We start from the raw sequence: 22,507 nt of genomic DNA, 5'->3' as shown, positions 1-22,507 counted from the left end.
GCATTGAAGCCAACATCCTCTACCATTGGCAATGACTGCATTTCAACTGCAATTATTTCTGTACTCAGTACTGTGATTACTGCAGTCAGCAACAGGTTGGGTCTCCCTTTCAGATGGTTAGGCATGGCACCTGTACTGCCACTGTAGCTCAATTCCACCTAGCAAAGTTGACATTTATTTCACCACCATCTCATTTAACTTCTCAAAGTACTGCCATACAGGACTTTGTGCTGTCACTTCCCCGTCTCACTCACTGGCATTTTTCCAACCGTTAACGATGATGACGTGCGAAGTGCCTTATATCCGTGGCAAATAAACGTTCACACCTCTAGATGACAATGCCCTCCCATCCACAGGGCACAAGTGGCCACTGAATAGTTTGAGGAGCATGAAAATGATGTAAGCCATATGTCATGGCCTTCTCAGTCACCAGATCTCAACCCAATTGAACACTTATGGGAGATTCTGGAGCGTTGCCTGAGACAGCGTTTTCCACCACCATCAACAAAACACCAAATGATGGAATTTCTCATGGAAGAATGGTGTCTCATCCCTCCAATAGTTAGACACTTATAGAATCTATGCCAAGGTACACTGAAGCTGTTCTGGTGGCTGGTTATGGGCCAACACCATAGTGAAGGGTTTCCTTTACTTCAGAAGTTACCTGAACCTTTCGAAGGGTTATGATTGATCATGAAAGAGGCATTAGCTACACAGCTATTCAAACTCTCTGCCAAGCCTCAGTGCCGAGACAGAAAAAACATGCCTGCAAGATATGCCGTTTCTAACAATCCCATTTCAACCCTTTTTACAAACCCTTTAAAAACTCCACAGCTTCACTCAGCATCTTTCACTATACTCTGTAATGCAGCTGCGCACACTAAGAGGGCCATTTTATTAAGGGATAGTCCACCCAACTTACAACATGACATTGGTTTCCTTACCTTGTAAGCAGTCTATGGACAAGGTCTGACAGCAATCCATGCTTTGGTTTAGTTTCCCTGGCACTGTTTCCACATGCTAACATTTGAGCATTTGTGGCACAAAACCCATTCATGTCATGGGACCAATATTAGCATGTCCAAATCACACGAATGTATCTAAAAATTGACTGTGAAACTCAGTCACTTATAGATGATTTGAACATGTTGAGCGAAACAAAATGCTTATATTGGTCGCATGACTTGAATAAGATTTGTGCCACAAATGCTAAAATGTCCATAAAGGAAAACCAACAATCCCTTTAACAGGCTGGTTCCAATGGGGGGGTAATCGGACTGAGTCTGTATGTGGGTGTCCTTACCTGTCCCTACACATCCCAGCTCCAGGTCAAGGTCTATGGGTCTGGCTCAAAGGCTCGGCCATACGTACCCTTCCCTGGTACCGCCTCCCTGGGGCTGCCTCCACTACGACCAGGATCCATGCCAAAGACGGACTTCTTGTTCTTTCTGTCTTTTCTTCTGCCAGAGGCTGAATGAGAGAGGGTGGAGAGGCCTGTTTCCCCCCACACACAGAAAGAAAGCGACAGATGAGAGTGTAAGACAAGGGCACCATCACACTTCCTTTCCCTTTCTCACGCTGGTTTAATGTTGCTTGTTTGTTCTGGCTGTGTTCTGGAGAATTATACCCATAGAAGATGTGCACCCGATTCTAATTTACAATCAATTCAGAGCCCTGTTTTACTCCTTTGTGAACATTCATCGTTCTCTCTTTCGGTTGGGAAAATCACCAGGCAGAATAAAAACACTGCGCTACATTCCGAACATAAACCATTTCCATGCTGGAATGAGCCATATAGTAAAGTTAATTGAACGGAATTAAAGGAGGACTACCAGGGAACTTGACAGCCTGGCAGTAGATGATGAGGTCAGAGAGCTCCTGAGCGATCTGTCGACTCTCCTTCTTGTTCTGGGGGGGATATAACTCTTCTTCCAGCTCTATGTCAAATACCTGGGGTAGGAACAGAGTCAGTGATTCAGATCTGGGATTACTTCTAGGGAAAAATATAAATTTAGGGTGCATTTGTCAAGCGTTTATATACTGTAGGCCTGGTGTCTCGTAGTTAATATTTAAGATCAGTTTTATCTCTATGGTCTCTCCTGGCTCAGAGACTAGAGGTCAGAGGTGAAACCCACCTTCCCTTTGTACTTGGTTACAGCATTGTCTGCTTTCTTCATCCTCTTGGCCATCTCATCAGTGATGGGATGGTCTTCCTTGTCACCTGATGACTTCCTTTCTGGTTTATCATTCAGGATGTTCTCTGAGAAACAAAACCATTGTCTTTGAGTGAGGGAGTCAGACAGAACAGCTTGAATTACTCAAATGACTGCTTCTAATGTAATGTTATTCAATGGCTTCACATTTAATCTTCCTTGTGAAACCATTACCGGTAAACTGAGATAAGAATTCCATCCCATAACAGTCCACATGCTTGCAATGCTGGGAATTGGGGAAATGTTATTCAGACGAAAACAGTGGCCCTCCACAAATCCCAAAATGCAACTCAATGTCTGTTAACAAAGAGCTGGGAGTTTGAGCCTTCAGCTCTTCTCTCGCCTACACACAGCAGGATACAATACACGACTGTAAACACAGATTTGATGTCAGCAATGGATCACTCAAAGATGATTTCCACCACTGCATTTCTACCACTGCATCATGACAGTTATTTTACTGCAGGAATCACACAGTTTCAGTGTCGTGTTGTCTGTCTGTCTCACACTGCTCTAGTTACGTGTGGTTGCTGCTGAGAGCCTATCCACAGAGGTAGTGGAGTGGGCTAGTGATTTTCACCCTCACCGCTCCATGTTTCGACAGGGTCGCACAGGGGCCTAATAATCCAGATGTCTTGGTTTTCTCTCTCTGATGAGCCAGTGTCACTAGCAAGGTCAGGACGTACATATCAAGACACAGCAGTGTATTTACACTACACTGGCCCTGTGTGTACTGACAACACAGAACCAAACAGATCATCAGCCATCAACCCACAAGCTCTTCAGCTTTAACCTTACTCCCTCTGCAGTTTAATACTATAATTACCCTCAATCACAATGTCAAGTTCTAGAATTCTAACCTACCCAGTAACCCCCCCCTTGGTACAGTAAAAGCCTCGATTTCGCCCCAGCAAGCAGGTAAGCAAGGGAGCCATGCAGAGCGTACAGTACCCGGGCCCACGGCACAAGCTCACTGCACAGACGGAGTGCTACAGCTGGAGCCATGCAGTGGAGCTGGTACTGTATATGCAGGGTGAGACCGCTTATGTCGTTCAGTTTACCTTCAAGGCTATAAGAGGCAGTGGAATCTGGAAAGATGTTAGCTGCTGCACAGAAGAACAGTCAGGGACAGAGTAATAGGAGGAAGGAGCACAGGAAAACAAACGCACCTCCAAGTAGAGCTACTGTTAATCCACTGGAGGATTCCCTTATGTTAATAACAGGGAATCAAGGGAGGCGTTAAAAAGAAGAGTAAATACAAGATCTCACTCCCCTACGTCATTAACCTTCATAACAACCATACGTTGTTACAGCGACGTACTATAGGGGCGGAGTGAGTGAGAAAGTAGTTAGCGAGGATGTCATTGAAACCACAAGAGACCGAAGCTTTGACCTGCTCAGCGTACGTGTTGTACACATTGTTAGTGTTTATCCCACAGCAAAAGCGAGTCTCTCTCACCATCAGACAGGGATTCGCAGTCATCGTCATACTCGTCTTCTTCCTCTTCATCATCATCATCGTGGTTACCAGGAGAGCTTCCTCCCGGGGCCCCGTTGCCGGTCTGTGCCTTTATGTGGGCCAGCTGGTGAGCCTGAGAGAACAGAGCATGATTAGTGGAAAGTCCTGTAGTCATTGCACCATGTCAACAGACATAAAAGCTTGTTCTTACATGGGGCCATTATCTTTGAGTGCTTCCAGGACTAGGCTCCTCAGTCACTTCCGAAGACACAGCTTGACTGACGTCATCCTCGAATGCGAGGGGCCGTGTGTGTATAATACTGTGTGCATGTGTTCACACTGTATAAGGTCTTGTAGTGTGGTAATATTTGATATACATACATATTATATACACAAACACACACACACACACACACACCTCACATGCGACCCTAGATAAGATTATCCAATTAGCCTATGAAATCCACTGCATGACTAAGGGACCTTACAAATAATTGTATGTGAGGGGTACAGACATTAAAAAATAGTAGTCATTCAAAAATCATGTTAAACACTATTGCACACGGAGTGAGTCCATGCAATTTATAAAGCAAATCTTTACTCCTGAACTTTATTTAGGCTTGCCATAACAAAGGGGTTGAATACTTATTGACAAGACATTTCAGCTTATAATTTATTAATTTGTAAACATTTCGAAAAACATAATTCCACTGAAATGATGGGTTATTGTTTAGGCCAGTGACACAAAATCCAAATGTATTCAAATTTAGGCTGTATCAACAAAATGTGGAAAAAGCTAAGGAGAGTGAATACTTTAAGGCACTGTATGTGTGACGACCTGAGGGGGTGTGCTGGGTACTATAGAGATAAGACAGACTTCCCGAGAGGCTAAAAGAGATGCACCTAAGGACTTTCAGACCATGAGAAACAAGATTCTTTGATGAAACCAAGATTGAACTCTTTGGCCTGAATACAAAGCGTCATGTCTGGAGGAAACCTGCCTCCATCCCTACGGTGAAGCATGGTGGCAGCATCATGCTGTGGAGATATTTTTCAGCGGCAGGGACTGGGAGACTAGTCAGGATCGAGGGAAAGATGAACAGTACAAGTACAGAGAGATCCTTGATGAAAACCTGCTCTAGAGTGCTCAGGACCTCAGACTGGGCCGAAGATTCCCCTTCCAACAGGACAATGACCCTAAGTACACGCCAAGACAACGCAGGGGTGGCTTCGGGACAGGTCTCTGAATGTCCTTGAGTGGCCCAGCCAGAGCCCGATCGAACATCTCGGGAGAGACCTGAGCATAGCTGTGCAGCGACGCTCCTCATCCAACCTGACAGAGTTCGAGAGGATCTGCAGAGAAGAATGGGAAAAACTCCACAAATACAGGTGTGGCAAGCTTGTAGTGTCATTCCCAAGAACACTCGAGGATGTAATCGCTGCCAAAGGTGCTTCAACAAAGTCCTGAGTAAAGGGACAGAATACTGATAGAAATATCACATCTCAGACCCTATTTTCTTTGTTTTTTTTATTATAAAAAACAGTTTCTGCTTTGTCAATGTGGTGTATTGTGTGCAGATTGTTGATGAGAAAAACAATTTAATCCATTTTAGAATAAGTTTGCAGCGTAACAAAATGTGGAAAACGTCAAGGGGTCTGAATACTTCCCGAATGTACTGTATAATGAACTAAAATATAAAACGCAACATGCAACAATTTCAAAGATTTTACTGAGTTACAGTTCATATGATGAAGTCAGTCAATTTAAATAAATTCATTAGTCCCTTATCTATGGATTTCACATGACTGGAATACAGATATGCATTTGTTGGTCACAGATAACTTAAAAAAAAAAAAAGGGCCTCAGGTTCTCGTCACGGTATTTACGTGCATTCAAACTGCCATTGATAAAACGCGATTGTGTTCGTTGTCCTTAGCTTATGCCTGCCCATAATTCCATAACCCCCACCAGGTTTCCACCCAAATTGGTGACAATTTTGCATACGAATATTCAAAAATGTGCACATTTTCCCACCAGAGAAAATGTTTCCTTCCCATTTAATTATTGCGGATTAAAGGCTGTGCGTGATGACGTAGTGCACATAAAAATACAATAAATGTTTTTTTACCCCCCTTTTCGATTTTGTCTCATCGCTGCAACTCCTCAACGGGCTCGTGAGAGGCGAAGGTGGAGTCATGCGTCCTCCGAAACATGACCCGCCTAACCGCGCTCCTTAAACACCCGCCAGCTTAACCCGGATGTCAGAGGAAACACTGTTCAAATAGCGACAGGGGTCATCCTGCAGACACCCGGCCCGCCACAAGGAGTCACTAGAGCATGGTGAACCAAGTACAGCCCCCCCGGCTAAACCCTCCGCTAACCGGACGACGCTGGGCCAATTGTGCACCGTCCTATGGGACACCCGGTTGTGGCAAAGCCCGGGAATGAACACAGATCTGTAGTAACTGCGATGCAGTGCCTTCCACCGCTTGGGAGTCCCCCTCTATTGACGGTTTTGTCAATAAAAATGTTGTATAGCATTTTCTATGTGCCCACTCTGTATTGGAACGTGCGTTCCAGCCAACCATTCGCAGATATAGTGTAGGTACAGCCTACATTAGATTATTAAGGACAAAAGAGCAAGATTTTTTACATGTCAGCCAGGGATCGATCATGTCACCGGAATAGGACCCTTGATATTTAATAGAAAGGAACATCAAGCATCATCATCGTGCACTTTCACCTCCCTGTGAAGTTCATCATAGATTATCTGTAGTCAAATAAACCGCACGCTTTCCGAGTCGTAGAGGGAGGATCACACAAAATATCATTGGGTGACTCCAAGTTTACATTCGATAAGATGGTTACAATATCAATATTTGCGCATAAAGGCATTTCCACCTTCATTTCTCACATAATTACTTTTAGACTCAAAAGATCGTATTTTGTTTTGCCGGCATTTGGAAAGTTTTCTAACACATTTGCTGTTTCCATCAGCCTTGTCGTGACATTATTTTTACTTTACTCGCATTAAAAAAGGTTGGATGGACACCTGGTTACTAACACTCATTTCAATAGTCAGTCCGTTGGATACTGGTGTGAGAGAGATGCATTTTTGCCTCTTGACGGGGGAAGAGCAGGCTGCCTCTTGAATATTTTCCATGCAGACCCAGAGGTGACAAAGCGCACATACGTTAGGGCCAAGCCTACAGTCTCACCTTCTGTTTGAGAATGTCAACAGGAGCTTGGTGTGCTGTCAGCTTCTTGTTCTTGAGGAGGATCTTTCCCTTCAGTTGCAGGGGGGAGGGGAGCAGCGGGTCATCAGAGAAATCACTTTCAAACAGGAATTTGCTCACCAGCTTGATTCCGAACACCGCCTTCAAAACACAAATAAACAGATCAAGTGGGCTGACCAAAGGAATCCTCAAAGACACGCTAAAATCAAAGGTGTTTCATCAAAGCACCATCAGAGTGGTCTCCAAAGGAGGAAGGAATGAAGTAACAAGGTTCTTAGGGATAAAACACATGACGTGTCAGCTAGAATCCGTACTGATCATGTCCATTGGAGCCAGAAGGAGGTACCTTGAAGATTTCAGCCATTTTGCGTTGCTGGGGCAGAGAGCAGTGGTTCTCAATGGACAGGATGACCGGCATGTCCGAGTTGACAAAAGCAGTGCGATTGATCGCCTCCACCACATCCTAGAAGAAAATACGTTACAGTACGAGGCATAACTACAGTCCTATTTATTCAATAATTCCAGCATCTAAGCAGTATTACTCAAGCTATAAAAGAGGTATGCCGTCATTGTACTGTATCTTGGCCAAACAGTGACATAAGGACAATTGCGGCAGTGTGACAAGGTTGTGGCAGGGTTACAGACTAACCTTAAAGGGGATCTTGGTGGTCAGGGTGTATCCGTGGTAAATAATGGGTGAGCCGTCGTCTCCATCCCAACAGTCCAGCTCCACACTCCTGCAGCCCTGCAGCAGCACCTAGACAACACAACAACCACATCCCATCATAAGACAGACACCAAAACATAATCCATCTTATAGTACAGTAGGAGCCCAGAGTTTTTCTGGTCAGGTCACAGTCTGGAAAAACTCCTAGCCCTGCTTACGGCAAACCGAAGATGACAAACTGATCCGATGCTTAGAAATCCCCGACAAACCTAAACTAGAAAAAGCACTTTTCCGGGAGAAAATATGTTTGTTTGCGTCAATTATCTAAAAGGATGATAGTGGTGATCTCACCTGGCTGTAAAGCTCCACGGAGGACTCTCCTTTGAGCTGGTGTCCAGTGAGGTACGTGTTGTGAGAGGACTCTATGTAGTAGTAAGACATTGGGTACTGGAGCTCCTCCGCATTCACCTGAGACTCCTCGTTCTTAGATGCAAAGTTCTCCTTGTCCATCAAAAACCTGGAGAGGTCACTACTACTTAAAACTGGTGACGAATGTCATTTCAAAATTCCTCTGACGAATTTCTGACGAGTTAACTAACGTCATTTTTCAGGGGAAATTAAGGTACCTGGCAAAACCTTCAAAGGACATCCAACCCATCTGACGTATGCTTACACAAGGCTCAAATGTCTGAGGGAGACAAAGGAAAACAATTGAACAATACATCACAGAAATATAATACTCCAAGTCTTACTTTATCACGTCTGTGTTCTGTACAGTATGTCGCAATGCATTGCGTTACACGTCTGCCAAGTTGAAGGGACATTACATTCCCAAAATCAAATTATGTCAGATGTTTTCAGACCGTAGGAGACATCCAAGTTCAGCCTGCTGGACAAGTCATGAGACCCACCTGGATGATGCTGAGGATCTCATCGTAGGTCAGGTGTTTCCGCTGGCAGTTGACCAGGAAGTCGTTGAGTTGTGGGATGGCCAGCCCAAGCACTCCTAGAGAGGCGTTCTCCACGCCCGTCCCATTGGTCACGATGCTGGCTGCAGCAATGGCGTCCGAGATTTGCTTCTGGTTTTCCGACGTCTGCTGGCGTGTTCGGATGAAGAGGCCCAGGTCCAATCCATTACGGGTCAGCAAGTCTGCGGTGGAGGACAGGAAAACTGACATCTTTAGAATGAATTCCCTAACTAAGACATTAACATCCAATACTCCACAGTGTTGCTTACTAATCTAAATCAGCATGTAACATTATGATAGTGCTGACCCCATTTAATCGATTGATCGATAGGCTGTCGGTCGACCGAGACTTCTTTAAACAAACAGTAGCACCAAAAATCATGGTGTACAAGACACCTGTCTGATTCCCGCCTGACTAATCTATTGTGGAGGCGGGACAGTTTATCACAAGACATGTGCTACTGAAATTGTATATGGTTATAAACTCAGCAAAAAAAGAAAGTCCTCTCACTGTCTACTGGGTTTATTTTCAGCAAACTTAACATGTGTAAATATTTGTATGAACATAACAAGATTCAACAGACAAACAGAACAAGTTCCACAGACATGTGACTAACATAAATGGAATAATGTGTCCCTGAACAAAGGGGGGGGGATCAAAATCAAAAGTAACAGTCAGTATCTGGTGTGGCCACCAGCTGCTTTAAATACTGCAGTGCATCTCCTCCTCATGGACTGCACCAGATTTGCCAGTTCTTGCTGAGAGATGTTACTCTACTCTTCCACCAAGGCACCTTGCATGTTCCCAGACATTTCTGGGGGGAATGGCCGTAGCCCTTACCCTCCGATCCAACAGGTCCCAGACATGCTCAATGGGATTGAGATCCGGGCTCTTTGCTGGCCATGGCAGAACACTGACATTCCTGTCTGGAGGAAATTACGCAGAGAATGAGCAGTATGGCTGGTGGCATTGTCATGCTGGATGGTCATGTTTGGATGAGCCTGCAGGAAGGGTACCACAGGAAGGAGGAGAATGTCTTCCCTGTAATGCACAGCGTTGAGATTGCCAGCAATGACAACAAGCTCAGTCCGATGATGTTGTGACACACCGCCCCAGGACCATGACGGACCCTCCACCTCCAAATCGATCCCGCTCCAGAGTACAGGCCTCGGTGTAACGCTCATTCCTTTGACGATAAACGTGAATCCGACCATCACCTCTGGTGAGACAAAACCGCGACTCATCAGTGAAGAGCACTTTTTGCCAGTCCTGTCGGGCCAGCAACGGTGGGTTTGTGCCAATAGGCGACGTTGTCACGTCTGGTGAGGACCTGCCTTACAACAGGCCTACAAGCCCTCAGTCCAGCCTCTCTGAGCCTATTGCGGACAGTTAGCACTGATGGAGGGATTGTGCGTTCCTTGTGTAACTCGGGCAGTTGTTGTTGCCATCCTGTACCTGTCCTGCAGGTGTGATGCTCGGATGTACCAATCCTGTGCAGGTGTTGTTACACGTGGTCTGCCACTGCGAGGACAATCAGCTGTTCATCCTGTCTCCCTGTAGTGCTGTCTTAAGCGTCTCACAGTACGGACATTGCAATTTATTGCCCTGGCCACATCTGCAGTCCTCATGCCTCCTTGCAGCATGCCTAAGGCAAGATCATGCAGATGAGCAGGGAACCTGGGCATCTTTCCTTTGGTGTTTTTCAGAGTCAGTAGAAAGGCCTCTTTAGTGTCCTAAGTTTTCATAACTGTGACCTTAATCGCCTACTGTCTGTAAACTGTTAGTGTCTTAACGACCAGTCCACAGGTGCATGTTCATTAATTGGTTATGGTTCTTTGAACAAGCATGGGAAATGGTCTTTAAACACTTTACAGTGAAGTTTTAGATTTTTACTAATTATCTTTGAAAGACAGGGTCCTGAAAAAGGGACGTTTATGTATGTATATAAATAAATAACACTTCTTTGGCTACAACATGGTTCCATATGTGTTATTACATAGTTTTGTCTTAACTATTATTCTACAATGTAGAAAATAGTAAAAATAAAGAAAACACCTTTAATGAATAGGTGTGTGCAAACTTTTGACTGGTACTGTATATACACGTTCTGACCTTATATTTTAGCTTTATGTTATTTTACTTTTAAACAATGACTGAACAGTACCAAATACAAACCACTCACAAACACATAGGGTTACATTAGCACAATGTGAGAGACATACCTAGGTCAGGCTGCAGTCCCGTTTCCTTGTCGTCAATCCTCAGGGTGGCGTAGAGGAGGGCAGACTCTGGGCCGGAGCTACTGCAAGGAACGGCGTAGGTGTCAAACAGCTCCTTCAGGTCTTTACGGCTCCGAATGCTGCACATCAAAACAAGAACAAGGGCTTTTACATTCAACTGACAAGAGAGGGGAATTATTATCCACTCTTGGGGGACAATGGGAGTGGACAATGGTATGGTTTTCTAATTATTACATGTTTCGGTGTGTAGCCTTAGTCTGTTATCAACTGAGAGAAACCTCAGAAGAACCCAGTATGTCATTTACAAAACAACCTTCGGAAAGATTGGTTGGATTTGTCAAAGCTTCTTCTGAATGGAATGCAATGTCTCCATCCTGTATGTATTATCAAAGTACAGCAGGCCTGTGTTGTATAGTGTGGGGATGATATACACAGCACATAATTGTGTTCTTGTCCTATGGGAATGCAGAAGGAATTCTCAGTGGGAATGATTAACAGAGACATGTTGAATTTAAATCACTACCATAGACCTGTATATAGTTACTATTCCTATATAGACTATGGTGACTGTATACGGTAAAGAGAGGAGCTCGGAAGTTGGATGGAGCACCTGAAAGACTTGAAGAGCTCGACGAACTCGATGAAGCTCATAGTGCTGTCAGAGCTCATGAGGTCCTGGAAGCCCTTGAAGTAGCCCTTCCCTAGGCCGTGCCAGCTCTTGCTGCTCCATGCACTACACAGGGACACGAGGAGAGGGATTGGTGACTGTTCCAAGTTAAAAACACTAGATTTAAAAAATGATATTTTATATTGTAGGTTAAGATGAGTAAATAAAGTGCTTGGTACAAGGTTCACGGTATGAGTAGGTTTACATGTAAGTATTTGACACTAGGTTTACAGATGAATTATAAACCATGGAGTGATAGAAATGCAGTGTTTACCCTTAGGAACAGGTCTGGGGTCAGGTTTTGGGTCTTACCCTGGCTGGGCCTTGGTGCTGCCTGAAAGGATGGGGGAGGAAGCCAGGGAGCCAGAGGTCAGGGAACCAGGGCTCTTGCAGCACGGTGGGGGGAGGGGTCCAGGGAAGCCGTCCTCTATGGAATCAATAAAGTACAGAGTTACACACACACACACACAGTATAAATGGTCAAACACAGTGAACTAGAGCATTCTAAAGGAAACTAAATCTGACACTATTTAATATCTCAAATATTCCCATTTTTGTATCCCTCCTTATAAAACATAAGCAAGGATGGTACAGTCGTGGACAAAAGTTTTGAGAATGACACAAATATTAATTTCCACAAAGTTTGCTGCTTCAGTGTCTTTAGATATTTTTGTCAGATGTTACTATGGAATAGTGACGTATAATTACAAGCATTTCATAAGTGTCAAAGGCTTTTATTGACAATTACATGAAGTTGATGCAAAGAGTCAATATATGCAGTGATGACCCTTCTTTTTCAAGACCTCTTCAATCCACCCTGGCATGCTGTCAATTAACTTCTGGGCCACATCCAGACTGATGGCAGCCTATTTTTGCATTATCAGTGCTTGGAGTTTGTCAGAATTTGTGGGTTTTTGTTCGTCCACCCACCTCTTGAGGATTGACCACAAGTTCTCAATGGGATTAAGGTCTGGGGAGTTTCCTGGCCATGGACCCAAAATATCGATGTTTTGTTCCCCGAGCCACTTAGTTATCACTTTTGCCTTATGGCAAGGTGCTCCATCATGCTGGAAAAGGCATTGTTCGTCACCAAACTGCTCCTGGATGGTTGGGAGAAGTTGCTCCCTGAGGATGTGTTGGTACCATTCTTTATTCATGGCTGTGTTCTTAGGCAAAATTATGAGTGAGGCAACTCCCTTGGCTGAGAAGCAAACCCACACATGAATGGTCTCAGGATGCTTTACTGTTGGCATGACACAGGACTGATGGTAGCGTTCACCTTGTCTTCTCCGGACAAGCTTTTTTCCAGATGCCCCAAACAATCGGAAAGGGGATTCATCAGAGAAAATTACTTTACCCCAGTCCTCAGCAGTCCAAACCCTGTACCTTTTGCAGAATATCAGTCTGTCCCTGATGTTTTTCCTGGAGAAGTGGCTTCTTTGCTGCCTTTGACACCAGGCCATCCTCCAAAAGTATTCGCCTCACTGTGCGTGCAGATGCACTCACAACTGCCTGCTGCAATTCCTGAGCAAGCTCTGTACTGGAGGTGCCCCGATCCCGCAGCTGAATCAACTTTAGGAGACGGTCCTGGAGCTTGCTGGACTTTCTTGGGAGCCCTGAAGCCTTCTTCACAACAATTGAGCCGCTCTCCTTCACGTTCTTGATGATCTGATAAATGGTTGATTTAGGTGCAATCTTACTGGCAGCAATATCCTTGCCTGTGAAGCCCTTTTTGTGCAAAGCAATGACGGCACGTGTTTCCTTGCAGGTAACCAAAGGTTGACAGAGGAAGAACAATGATTCCAAGGACCACCCTCCTTTTGAAGCTTCCAGTCTGTTATTCGAACTCAATCAGCATGACAGAGTGATCACTAGCCTTGTCCTCGTCAACACTCACACCTGTGTTAACGAGAGAATCACTGACATGTCAGCTGGTCCTTTTGTGGCAGGGCTGAAATGCAGTGAAAAGGTTATTTTGGGACTAAGTACATTTGCATGGCAAAGAGGGACTTTGCAATAAATCTGATCACTCTTCATAACATTCTGGAGTATATGCAAATTGCCATCATACAAACTGAGACAGCAGACTTTGCGAAAATTTATATGTGTCATTTTCAAAACTTTTGGCCACGACTGTACACTCTCCAACGGATTTATTTGGACAGTGAAGCTAAAACATTTAATTTGTCTCTATACTCCAGCATTTTGCATTTGAGATCAATATATATATATCACACATACATATACACACATATATATACATACATAAATACACACACGAGGCGACAGGACAGGTCACCTTTAATTTGAGGGTATTTTCATACATACAGTGCTTTCAGAAGGTATTCATACCCCTTGACTTAATCTACATTTGTGTTGTGGTACAGCCTGAATTCAAAATGGATTAAATATATGTTTTTCTCCCTCATCCATCTACAAACAATACCCCATAATGACAAAGTGAAAACCTGTTTTTGGAAATTTTAGCAAATGTACTGAAAATGAAACACAAAAATATAATTTACATAACAATGCACACCCGAGTCAATACTTTGTAGAAACACTTTTGGCAGCGATTACAGCTGTGAGTCTTTCCAGGTAAGTCTAAGAGCATTCAAAACCTGGATTGTGCAATATTTGCCCATTATTTTTTTCAGAATTCTTCAAGCTCTGTCAAACTGGTTGTCGATCATTGCTAAACCATTTTTCAGGTCTCGTCATAGGTTTTCAAGCAGATTGAAGTCAAAACTGTAACTTGGACATTCAGGAACACTTACTGTCTTCTTGGTCATCAACTCCAGTGTATATTTGACCTTGTGTGTTTGGTTATTGTCCTGCTGAAAGGTGAATTCATCTCCCAGTGTCTGGTGGAAAGCAGACTGAACAACATTTTCCTCTGCGATTTTGCCTGTGCTTAGCTCCAATCCGTTTCCCTTTTATCCTGAAAAACTACGGTCCTTAACGATCACAAGCATACCCATAACATGATGCAGCCACCACTATGCTCAAAAATATGGAGAGTGGCACTCGGTAATGTGTTGTATTGGATTTGCTCCAAACATAACACTTTGTATTCAGGACAAAAAGTTGATGTCTTTGCCACATTTTTGGCAGTATTACTTTAGTGCCTTGTTGCAAACAAGATACATGTTTTGGAAAATGTTTATTCTGTACAGGCTTCCTTCTTTCCACTCTGTCATTTAGGTTAGTATAGTGGAGTAACTACAATGTTGTTGATCCATCCTCAGTTTCCTCCTATCACAGCCATTCAACTCTGTTTTAAAGTCACCATTGGCCTCATGGTGAAATCCCGGTGCGGTGTCCTTCCTCTCCGGCAACTGAGTTAGGAAGGATGCCTGTAACTTCGTAGTGACTAGGTGTATTGATACACCCAAATTGTAAAATCTCAAAGAGATATTCAATATCTGCTTCTTTATTTTATTTGTGCCCATCTACCAATAGGTGCCCTTCTTTGTGAGGTATTGGAAAACCTCCCTGGTCTTTGTGGTTGAATCGGTGTTTGAAATCCACTGCTCGACTGAAGGGACCTTACAGATAATTGGATGTGTGGGGTACAGCGATGAGGTAGTCATTCAAAAACCATGTTAAACACTTACTGTACACAGAGTCCATGCAACTTATGTGACTTGATATGTACATTTTTGCTCCTGAACTTAATTTGTAAAAATTTGAAAAACTTAATTCCACTTTGACATTATAGGATATTGTGTGTGGGCCAATGACCAAAAATCTAAATGTATTCCATTTTAAATTCAGGCTGTAACACAGCAAAATGTGGAAAAGGTCAAAGGGTGTGAATACTTTTTGAAGGCACCGTTTCTGTTTTACCGTTTGGAAATTAAAGCACTATGCAGCTTGTCCCCCCAATTGAAGGCGCCATAAGTATTGGGACAAAAAATACCAATGGTGAGAGGTTAGCATGTTTTTTTGGGGGCATCTGTAACTTTCTCACTCATCATTATTCACGATTCATGATTATATACAGTACCAGTCAAAAGTTTGGAAACCTATTCATTCAAGGGTTTTTCTTTATTTTTTACAATTTTCTACATAGTAGAATAATAGTAAAGACAACAAAACTATGAAATAACACATATGGAATCATGTAGTAACTAAAAAAAGTGTTAAATCAAAATATTTGGTTAATATTTGAGATTCTTCAAAGTAGCCATCCTTTGCCTTGACAGCTTTGCACACTCTTGGCATACTCTTAACCAGCTTCATGAGAGACAAGTAGCCTAGTGGTTAGAGCATTGGGCCAGTAACCAAAAGGTTTGCAGATGGAATCCCCGAGCTGACAAGGTTCAAATCTGTTGTTCTGCAGTTAACTGAAAAAGGCAGTTGACCCACTGTTCCTAGGCCATCATTGTAAATAAGAATTAAAATGAGGAAAGCTTTTCCAACAGTCTTGAAGGAGTTCCCACATATGCTGAGCACTTGTGGATGCTTTTCCTTCACTCTGCGGTCCAACTCATCCCAAACCATCTCAATTGGGTTGAGGTCAGGTGATTGTGTAGGCCAGGTCATCTGATGCAGCACTCCATCACTCTCCTTGGTCAAATAGCCCCTACACAGCCTGGAGGTGTGTTTGGTCATTGTCCTGTTGAAAAACAAATGATAGTCCAACTAAGCACAAACCAGATGGGATGGCATATCGCTGCAGAATACAGGTTAAGTGTGCAATGAATTCTAAATAAATAACGACAGTGTCATAAGCAAAGCACCCCCAAAATCTGACATCTCCTCCATGCTTCACGGTGGGAACCACACATGCAGAGATCATCCGTTCACCTACTCTGCATCTCACAAAGAAAGCGATTGGAACCAAAAATCTTACATTTGGAATCGTCAGACCAAAAGACAGATTTCCACCGGTCTAATGTCCATTGCTCGTGTTTCTTGGCCCAAGCCAGTCTATTCTTCTTATTGGTGTCCTTTAGTAGTGGTTTCTTTGCAGCAATTCGACCATGAAGGCCTGATTCACGCAGTCTCCTCTGAACAGTTGATGCTGAGATGCGTCTGTTACTTGAACTCTGAAGCATTTATTTGGGCTGCAATTTGAGGCTGATAACTCCAATGAATTTATCCTTTGCAGCAGAGGTAACTCTGGGTCTTCCTTTCCTGTGGCGGTCCTCATGAGAGACAGTTTTATCATAGTGCTTGATGGTTTTTTGCGACTGCACTTGAAGAAACTTTCAAAGTTCTTGAGATTTTCCGGATTGACCGACTTTCATGTCTTAAAGTAATGGACTGTTGTTATCTTTGCTTATTTGAGCTGTTCTTTCCATAATATGGACTTGGTATTTTACCAAAAAGGGCTATCTTCTATATACCCCCCTACCTTGTCACAACACAACTGACTGGCTCAAACGCATTGAGGAAATAAATTCCACAAATGAACTTTTAACAAGGCACACCTGTTGATTGAAATGCATTCCAAGTGACTACCGCATAAAGCTGGTTGAGAGAATGCCAAGAGTGTGCAAAGCTGTCATCAAGGCAAAGGGTGGCTACTTTGAAGAATCTCAAATCTAAAATATATTTTGATTTGTTTAACACTTTTTTGGTTACTACATGATTCCATATATGTTATTTCATAGTTTCGATATCTTCACTATTATTCTACAATGTAGAAAATAGTAAAAATTAAGAAAAACCCTGGAATGAGTAGGTGTATCCAAACTTTTGACTGGTAGTGGATATATTTTTTTACTATTCAAACCGTTATTACGGAGACCGTGGACCAGAGATCTGGCTAGCCAATTAGCATCATCCAAAATCCATGACTGTCACAGACCAAGGTAAAACAGATATGAATGAAAATACCCTCAAATAAAAGGTGACATTCTTCACCGTCGCCTCAAAGAATGCTGGAGTATAAAGCCAAATGAAACACTTGAGTTTCACTGTCCAAATAAATACATAGGGGAGTGTATGAGAGGACAGTTGCATGTTTATTTTTTATTTCACCTTGATTTAACCAGGTAGGCTAGTTGAGAACAAGTTCTCATTTGCAACTGCGACCTGGCCAAGATAAAGCATAGCAGAGTGAACAGACAACACAGTTACACATGGAGTAAACAATTAACAAGTCAATAACACAGTAGAGAAAAAAAAGGGGAGTCTATATACAATGTGTGCAAAAGGCATGAGGAGGTAGGCGAATAATTACAATATTGCAGATTAACACTGGAGTGATAAATGACCAGATGATCATGTACAGGTAGAGATATTTGTGTGCAAAAGAGCAGAAAGGTAAATAAATAAAAACTGTGGGGATGAGGTAGGTGAAAATGGGTGGGCTATTTACCAATAGATTATGTACAGCTGCAGCGATCGGTTAGCTGCTCAGATAGCTGATGTTTGAAGTTGGTGAGGGAGATAAAAGTCTCCAACTTCAGCGATTTTTGCAAATCGTTCCAGTCACAGGCAGCAGAGTACTGGAACGAAAGGCGGCCGAATGAGGTGTTGGCTTTGGGGATGCTCAATGAGATACACCTGCTGGAGCGCGTGCTACGGATGGGTGTTGCCATCGTGACCAGTGAACTGAGATAAGACGGAGCTTTGCCCAGCATGGCCTTGTAGATGACCTGGAGCCAGTGGGTCTGGCGACGAATATGTAGCGAGGGCAAGCCGACTAGAGCATACAAGTCGCAGTGGTGGGTAGTATAAGGTGCTTTAGTGACAAAACGGATGGCACTGTGATAAACTGCATCCAGTTTGCTGAGAAGAGTGTTGGAAGCCATTTTGTAGATGACATCGCCGAAGTCGAGGATCGGTAGGATAGTCAGTTTTACTAGGGTAAGCTTGGCAGCGTGAGTGAAGGAGGCTTTGTTGCGGAATAGAAAGCCGACTCTTGATTTGATTTTCGATTGGAGATGTTTGATATGGGTCTGGAAGGAGAGTTTGCAGTCTAGCCAGACACCTAGGTACTTATAGGTGTCCACATATTCAAGGTCGGAACCATCCAGTGTGGTGATGCTAGTCGGGCAAGCGGGTGCAGGCAGCGATCGGTTGAAAAGCATGCATTTGGTTTTACTAGCGTTTAAGAGCAGTTGGAGGCCACGGAAGGAGTGTTGTATGGCAATTGAAGCTCGATTGGAGGTTAGATAGCACAGTGTCCAATGACGGGCCGAAAGTGTATAGAATGGTGTCGTCTGCGTAGAGGTGGATCAGGGAATCGCCCGCAGCAAGAGCAACATCATTGATATACACAGAGAAAAGAGTCGGCCCGAGAATTGAACCCTGTGGCACCCCCATAGAGACTGCCAGAGGACCGGACAACATGCCCTCCGATTTGACACACTGAACTCTGTCTGCCATCTAGTGATGAATGTGGCAATTGTGCAAGTTGAGACTAAACTGCTTGATGTAAACCTAGATTGTAAACGGACATGGTCAAAACATATTGATTCAACGGTTGCCAAGATGGGGAAAGGTCGGTACTTGACAAAGCACTGCTGTGCTTTCTTTACATCACAATCGACCAAACACGTTCTACAGCCCCTAGTTGAATTACTTCTAGACTGCTGCCCAGTTCTTTGGTCAAGTGCTGCAAAGAACAACATTAGCAAATTAAAGTTGGTGCCCAGATCAGAGCAGCACGGGTGTGGGTTCTAAACTGAACTGAACCATATAAACTGATATATGGAATTGTTTTAAGATTGGAATTTTAGGTATAAAAAAAACATTTGCGTGAGTTGCTAGAAATCTGAATGCATTTCCAGTGTTAATGTAATGATACTTTCCTGTAGATATATTGTCTCACATTCCTACCACCAAAAGGGCCAACCAGTAAAGTATGTTAAAAAAAAATCATTTTATTCAACATTCTGGCTTGTAGAGGTCGTGAGGGTAAACTTTCCTGATTCAAAACGCAAATTTCTGCCCGACATAGAATTCTATGCAATTCAACGTTGGGCTTCCCGAGTGGCGCAGCGATCTAAGGCACTGCATCTTAGTGCTAGAGGAGTCACTACAGACCCTGGTTTGATTCCAGGCTGTATCACAACCGGCCGTGATTGGGAGTCTCATAGGGTGGCGCACAATTGGCCCAGCATTTTCCGGGTTTGGCTAGGGTAGGCCGTCATTGTGAATAAGAATTTATTCTTAACTGACTTGCTAGTTAAATAAAGGTTAAATAAAAAATACATTCCAGGCAATAGTTAGCCCCGAAGGTAGCCTGCCACGGAGCAGGTTAGATCTGAAGGATCCGCTGCCATAGAAATGTACCTGGCTAAAAGTTTAGCCACTTCCGTGGTACTGGTTATCCCAAGTTGACCTCAGAGTTGACCAAAGTTACCTCGCTAACTCCTCAAACTACATTAGTACTATAGGGCCTTGGTTTTTGTTAGCGATATCGACGTATTGAAACAGCCAAACTGTCTGTTCAATAAGTACATGACATGCCACCAGGGGTCTCTTCACAGCCCCAAGCCCAGAACATGCTGTCTTGGAAACAGCTAATGGGGATCCTAATAAAATACTAATAGACAGGTTACCTAACTCTTCCTGGTGCACGCTGTCATAAAGCTCCGGCCCGTTTCTGCACAGGGTGTCCTTGCAGCTCTTGGTTTTACGTTGGCTCGTCTCGTCATCGGTAGCGTCCCCGCTGTATTTCTGTGTGATTTATGAAACACACTGTCAATGACACAAACTCAGAAAAATGTAAGACTATATTCCTCAAACTAAGACTATTTAAAAATATATTTTTATCCTAACCCTGACGAGAGCATTCTTCTTCTTCTTGGTGGTGGAGCTGTTCTTCTGCGTGCTGGGCTTCTCTGTGCCCATGTTCCAGCACCGCCCCCCAAACAGCTTGATGGCCTGAGCTAGGGTGGGACCCTCAAACCTGCCCTCCTCCTATTGTGGATGGGAGACAACAAACACACCACACAGCAATGAGGAGATTGCTCACTCAAGGCTTATTGGCATTAAGTGAGTCAAAATGATCTTCCTTGCATCTGTGCTCATGTTAGAGGCACACTGTTTCCCTTTTGAGTATTGATTCACAGGACATTAGACAAAACAAATGAATTCTACATACTTGTATATTCTAGACTGAGTCAATATACTTGCCATTCCATATTATCCACTACAATCTAAATTAAGTAGTTTTTTACCCAATAGAGGTGGATGTACTGCCTCCTGAGCCAGTGCAGCCTCTTATCTGGGAACTTCTTCAGCTTCCTCATGGTGTTGACCAGCTCCACCAGGCCCTCATACAGTATGCTGGCTGTGTGCCTGGGGGCCACAAAGTGCAGTAGCCTGTTGTCTGTAGTATGGAGCCCGTAGAGCAGACTGACCCCATTCTCCTCAGCCCTCATGGTGTTACACAGCTTGTTCTGCAGACACACAGCGAACATGTCCACCCCCTGGTGGCCCATGAACACAGCCTTGACCACAGAGATGTCCAGCAGGCCCTCCGCCAGGCCGCTCACAACGGGTTGACCCAGGCCTGGGGGATCTGTGGGGAGCTGCCGCTCTGGGGATTAGCCCAGGTCAGAAAGCAGTTGTCGGGCTGCAGGCGGAGGAAGCAGCGAGCGGTGAGGTGGCTCTCCTGGTCGTAGTGGATGACGGTGGATCCCTGCAGGAGGAACTGGTGGACGTCAGGCTGGAGGGAGAGCACGTACCAAGGGATGAGCTCTGTGCCGTGGCTAAAGGCCCGGTGGGTCTCCTCGGTGCCCTGGAATGCCACCTCTTTAGCCTGCTCAGACAGGTCACCCTCCACAAACCTGATGGGAGGATGAAGAATCGGGAGGATGTGAAATAGAGAAGCAGAACATCAAACAATAGATATTTGTAGAAGAGTTAATAGTTGTCAACACTTCAATCTTCTGTCTCTTCTTTAGGACATAGAGGAAATTGTCTCATCACCACCTTCTATTCAATGAGTTTAACACATCCCAGCCATGTTATCTACCTAAAGAATATCACTTTGAGGATAGCAAATCCATTGAATGCAACAGTCTCAAAACAGTTCAACTGTATTTAAAACATTTAGCACAGTTGAACAAGCATAAAAAAGCACCATGCAATTGTAATAGCAAATTTCATTCATACAATTAAAGCAAAGTCAGTTAGTGGGAAACCTCTAAAAAACGGCAGTCTAATACCTTACAAGACATGGTTCGAATCAGACCTGCTCCTGAAAGAGCTACGGTGGCGGGAGGAAGAACAGAGAGAAAAAGTCCGGAAGTGTCTAGCTACAAATAGTAAAACAGAAGAGTAAAAGAAGGATGACGGCTGTCACATTCGCCCTCATCTTCCCTCCAATCAGCCTTGTTGAGAGAACTTCCACATAAATCCATTGACTGGATCCAGAGGCCCCCTGGAGTCATAAATCAGAGGCCTTTTCCACCCAGAGGACAAACCGATCTCCCATCAGGGTCAGGAAACTACACTGAACAAAAATATACAGTGCATTCGGAAAGTATTCAGACCACTTGACTTTTACAGCCTTACTCTAAAATGGATTAAACTGTTTCCCCCCCTCAATCTACACACAATACCCCACGATGACAAAACAAAAACAGGTTTAGAAATGTTTGAAAATTTAGGAAAAAAAACAGAAATATCACAATTACATACGTATTCAGACCCTTTACTCAATCTTGGCACACCTGTACCTTTGGCAGAGATTACAGCCTCAGGTCTTCTTGGGTATGATGCCACAAGCTTGGCACAAATGTATTTGGAGAGTTTCTCACATTCTTCTCCACAGATCGTCTAAAGCTCTGTCAGGTTGGATGTGGAGCATCGCAGCACAGATATTCTCAGGTCTCTCCAGAGATGTTCGATCGGATTCAAGTCCGGGCTCTGGCTGGGCCACTCAAGGACATTCAAAGACTTGCCCCGAAGCCACTTCTGCATTGTCTTGGCTGTGTGTTTAGGGTTGTTGAGCCTTTGACCCAGTCTGAGGTCCTGAGCACTCGAACAGGTTTTCATCAAGGATCACTGTACTTTGCTCCCTTCATTTTCCCTTGATCCTGAGTCCTTAGGTGCCATTTGGAAAACTCCAAGCGGGTTGTCATG

General features: G+C 43.9%; 1 protein-coding gene across 1 annotated transcript in view; it reads right to left on the bottom strand.

Moving 5' to 3' along the window:
* Positions 1 to 22,507, bottom strand: part of LOC115144032 (1-phosphatidylinositol 4,5-bisphosphate phosphodiesterase epsilon-1-like) — a 91,272-nt gene that overhangs the window by 17,500 nt on the left and 51,265 nt on the right. The window contains 17 exon segments of the mRNA XM_029684649.2: positions 1,372 to 1,494; positions 1,833 to 1,950; positions 2,136 to 2,260; positions 3,673 to 3,805; positions 6,892 to 7,050; positions 7,256 to 7,372; positions 7,559 to 7,666; positions 7,928 to 8,093; positions 8,203 to 8,264; positions 8,488 to 8,726; positions 10,768 to 10,904; positions 11,396 to 11,518; positions 11,765 to 11,879; positions 19,975 to 20,092; positions 20,195 to 20,335; positions 20,596 to 20,942; positions 20,945 to 21,207. Coding sequence (XP_029540509.2) covers positions 1,372 to 1,494; positions 1,833 to 1,950; positions 2,136 to 2,260; positions 3,673 to 3,805; positions 6,892 to 7,050; positions 7,256 to 7,372; positions 7,559 to 7,666; positions 7,928 to 8,093; positions 8,203 to 8,264; positions 8,488 to 8,726; positions 10,768 to 10,904; positions 11,396 to 11,518; positions 11,765 to 11,879; positions 19,975 to 20,092; positions 20,195 to 20,335; positions 20,596 to 20,942; positions 20,945 to 21,207 — 2,594 coding nt within the window.

Source organism: Oncorhynchus nerka, linkage group LG16 (assembly GCF_034236695.1).
Source record: "Oncorhynchus nerka isolate Pitt River linkage group LG16, Oner_Uvic_2.0, whole genome shotgun sequence".
Lineage (NCBI taxonomy): Eukaryota > Metazoa > Chordata > Actinopteri > Salmoniformes > Salmonidae > Oncorhynchus > Oncorhynchus nerka.
This window is presented reverse-complemented; position numbering and strand designations above follow the sequence as displayed.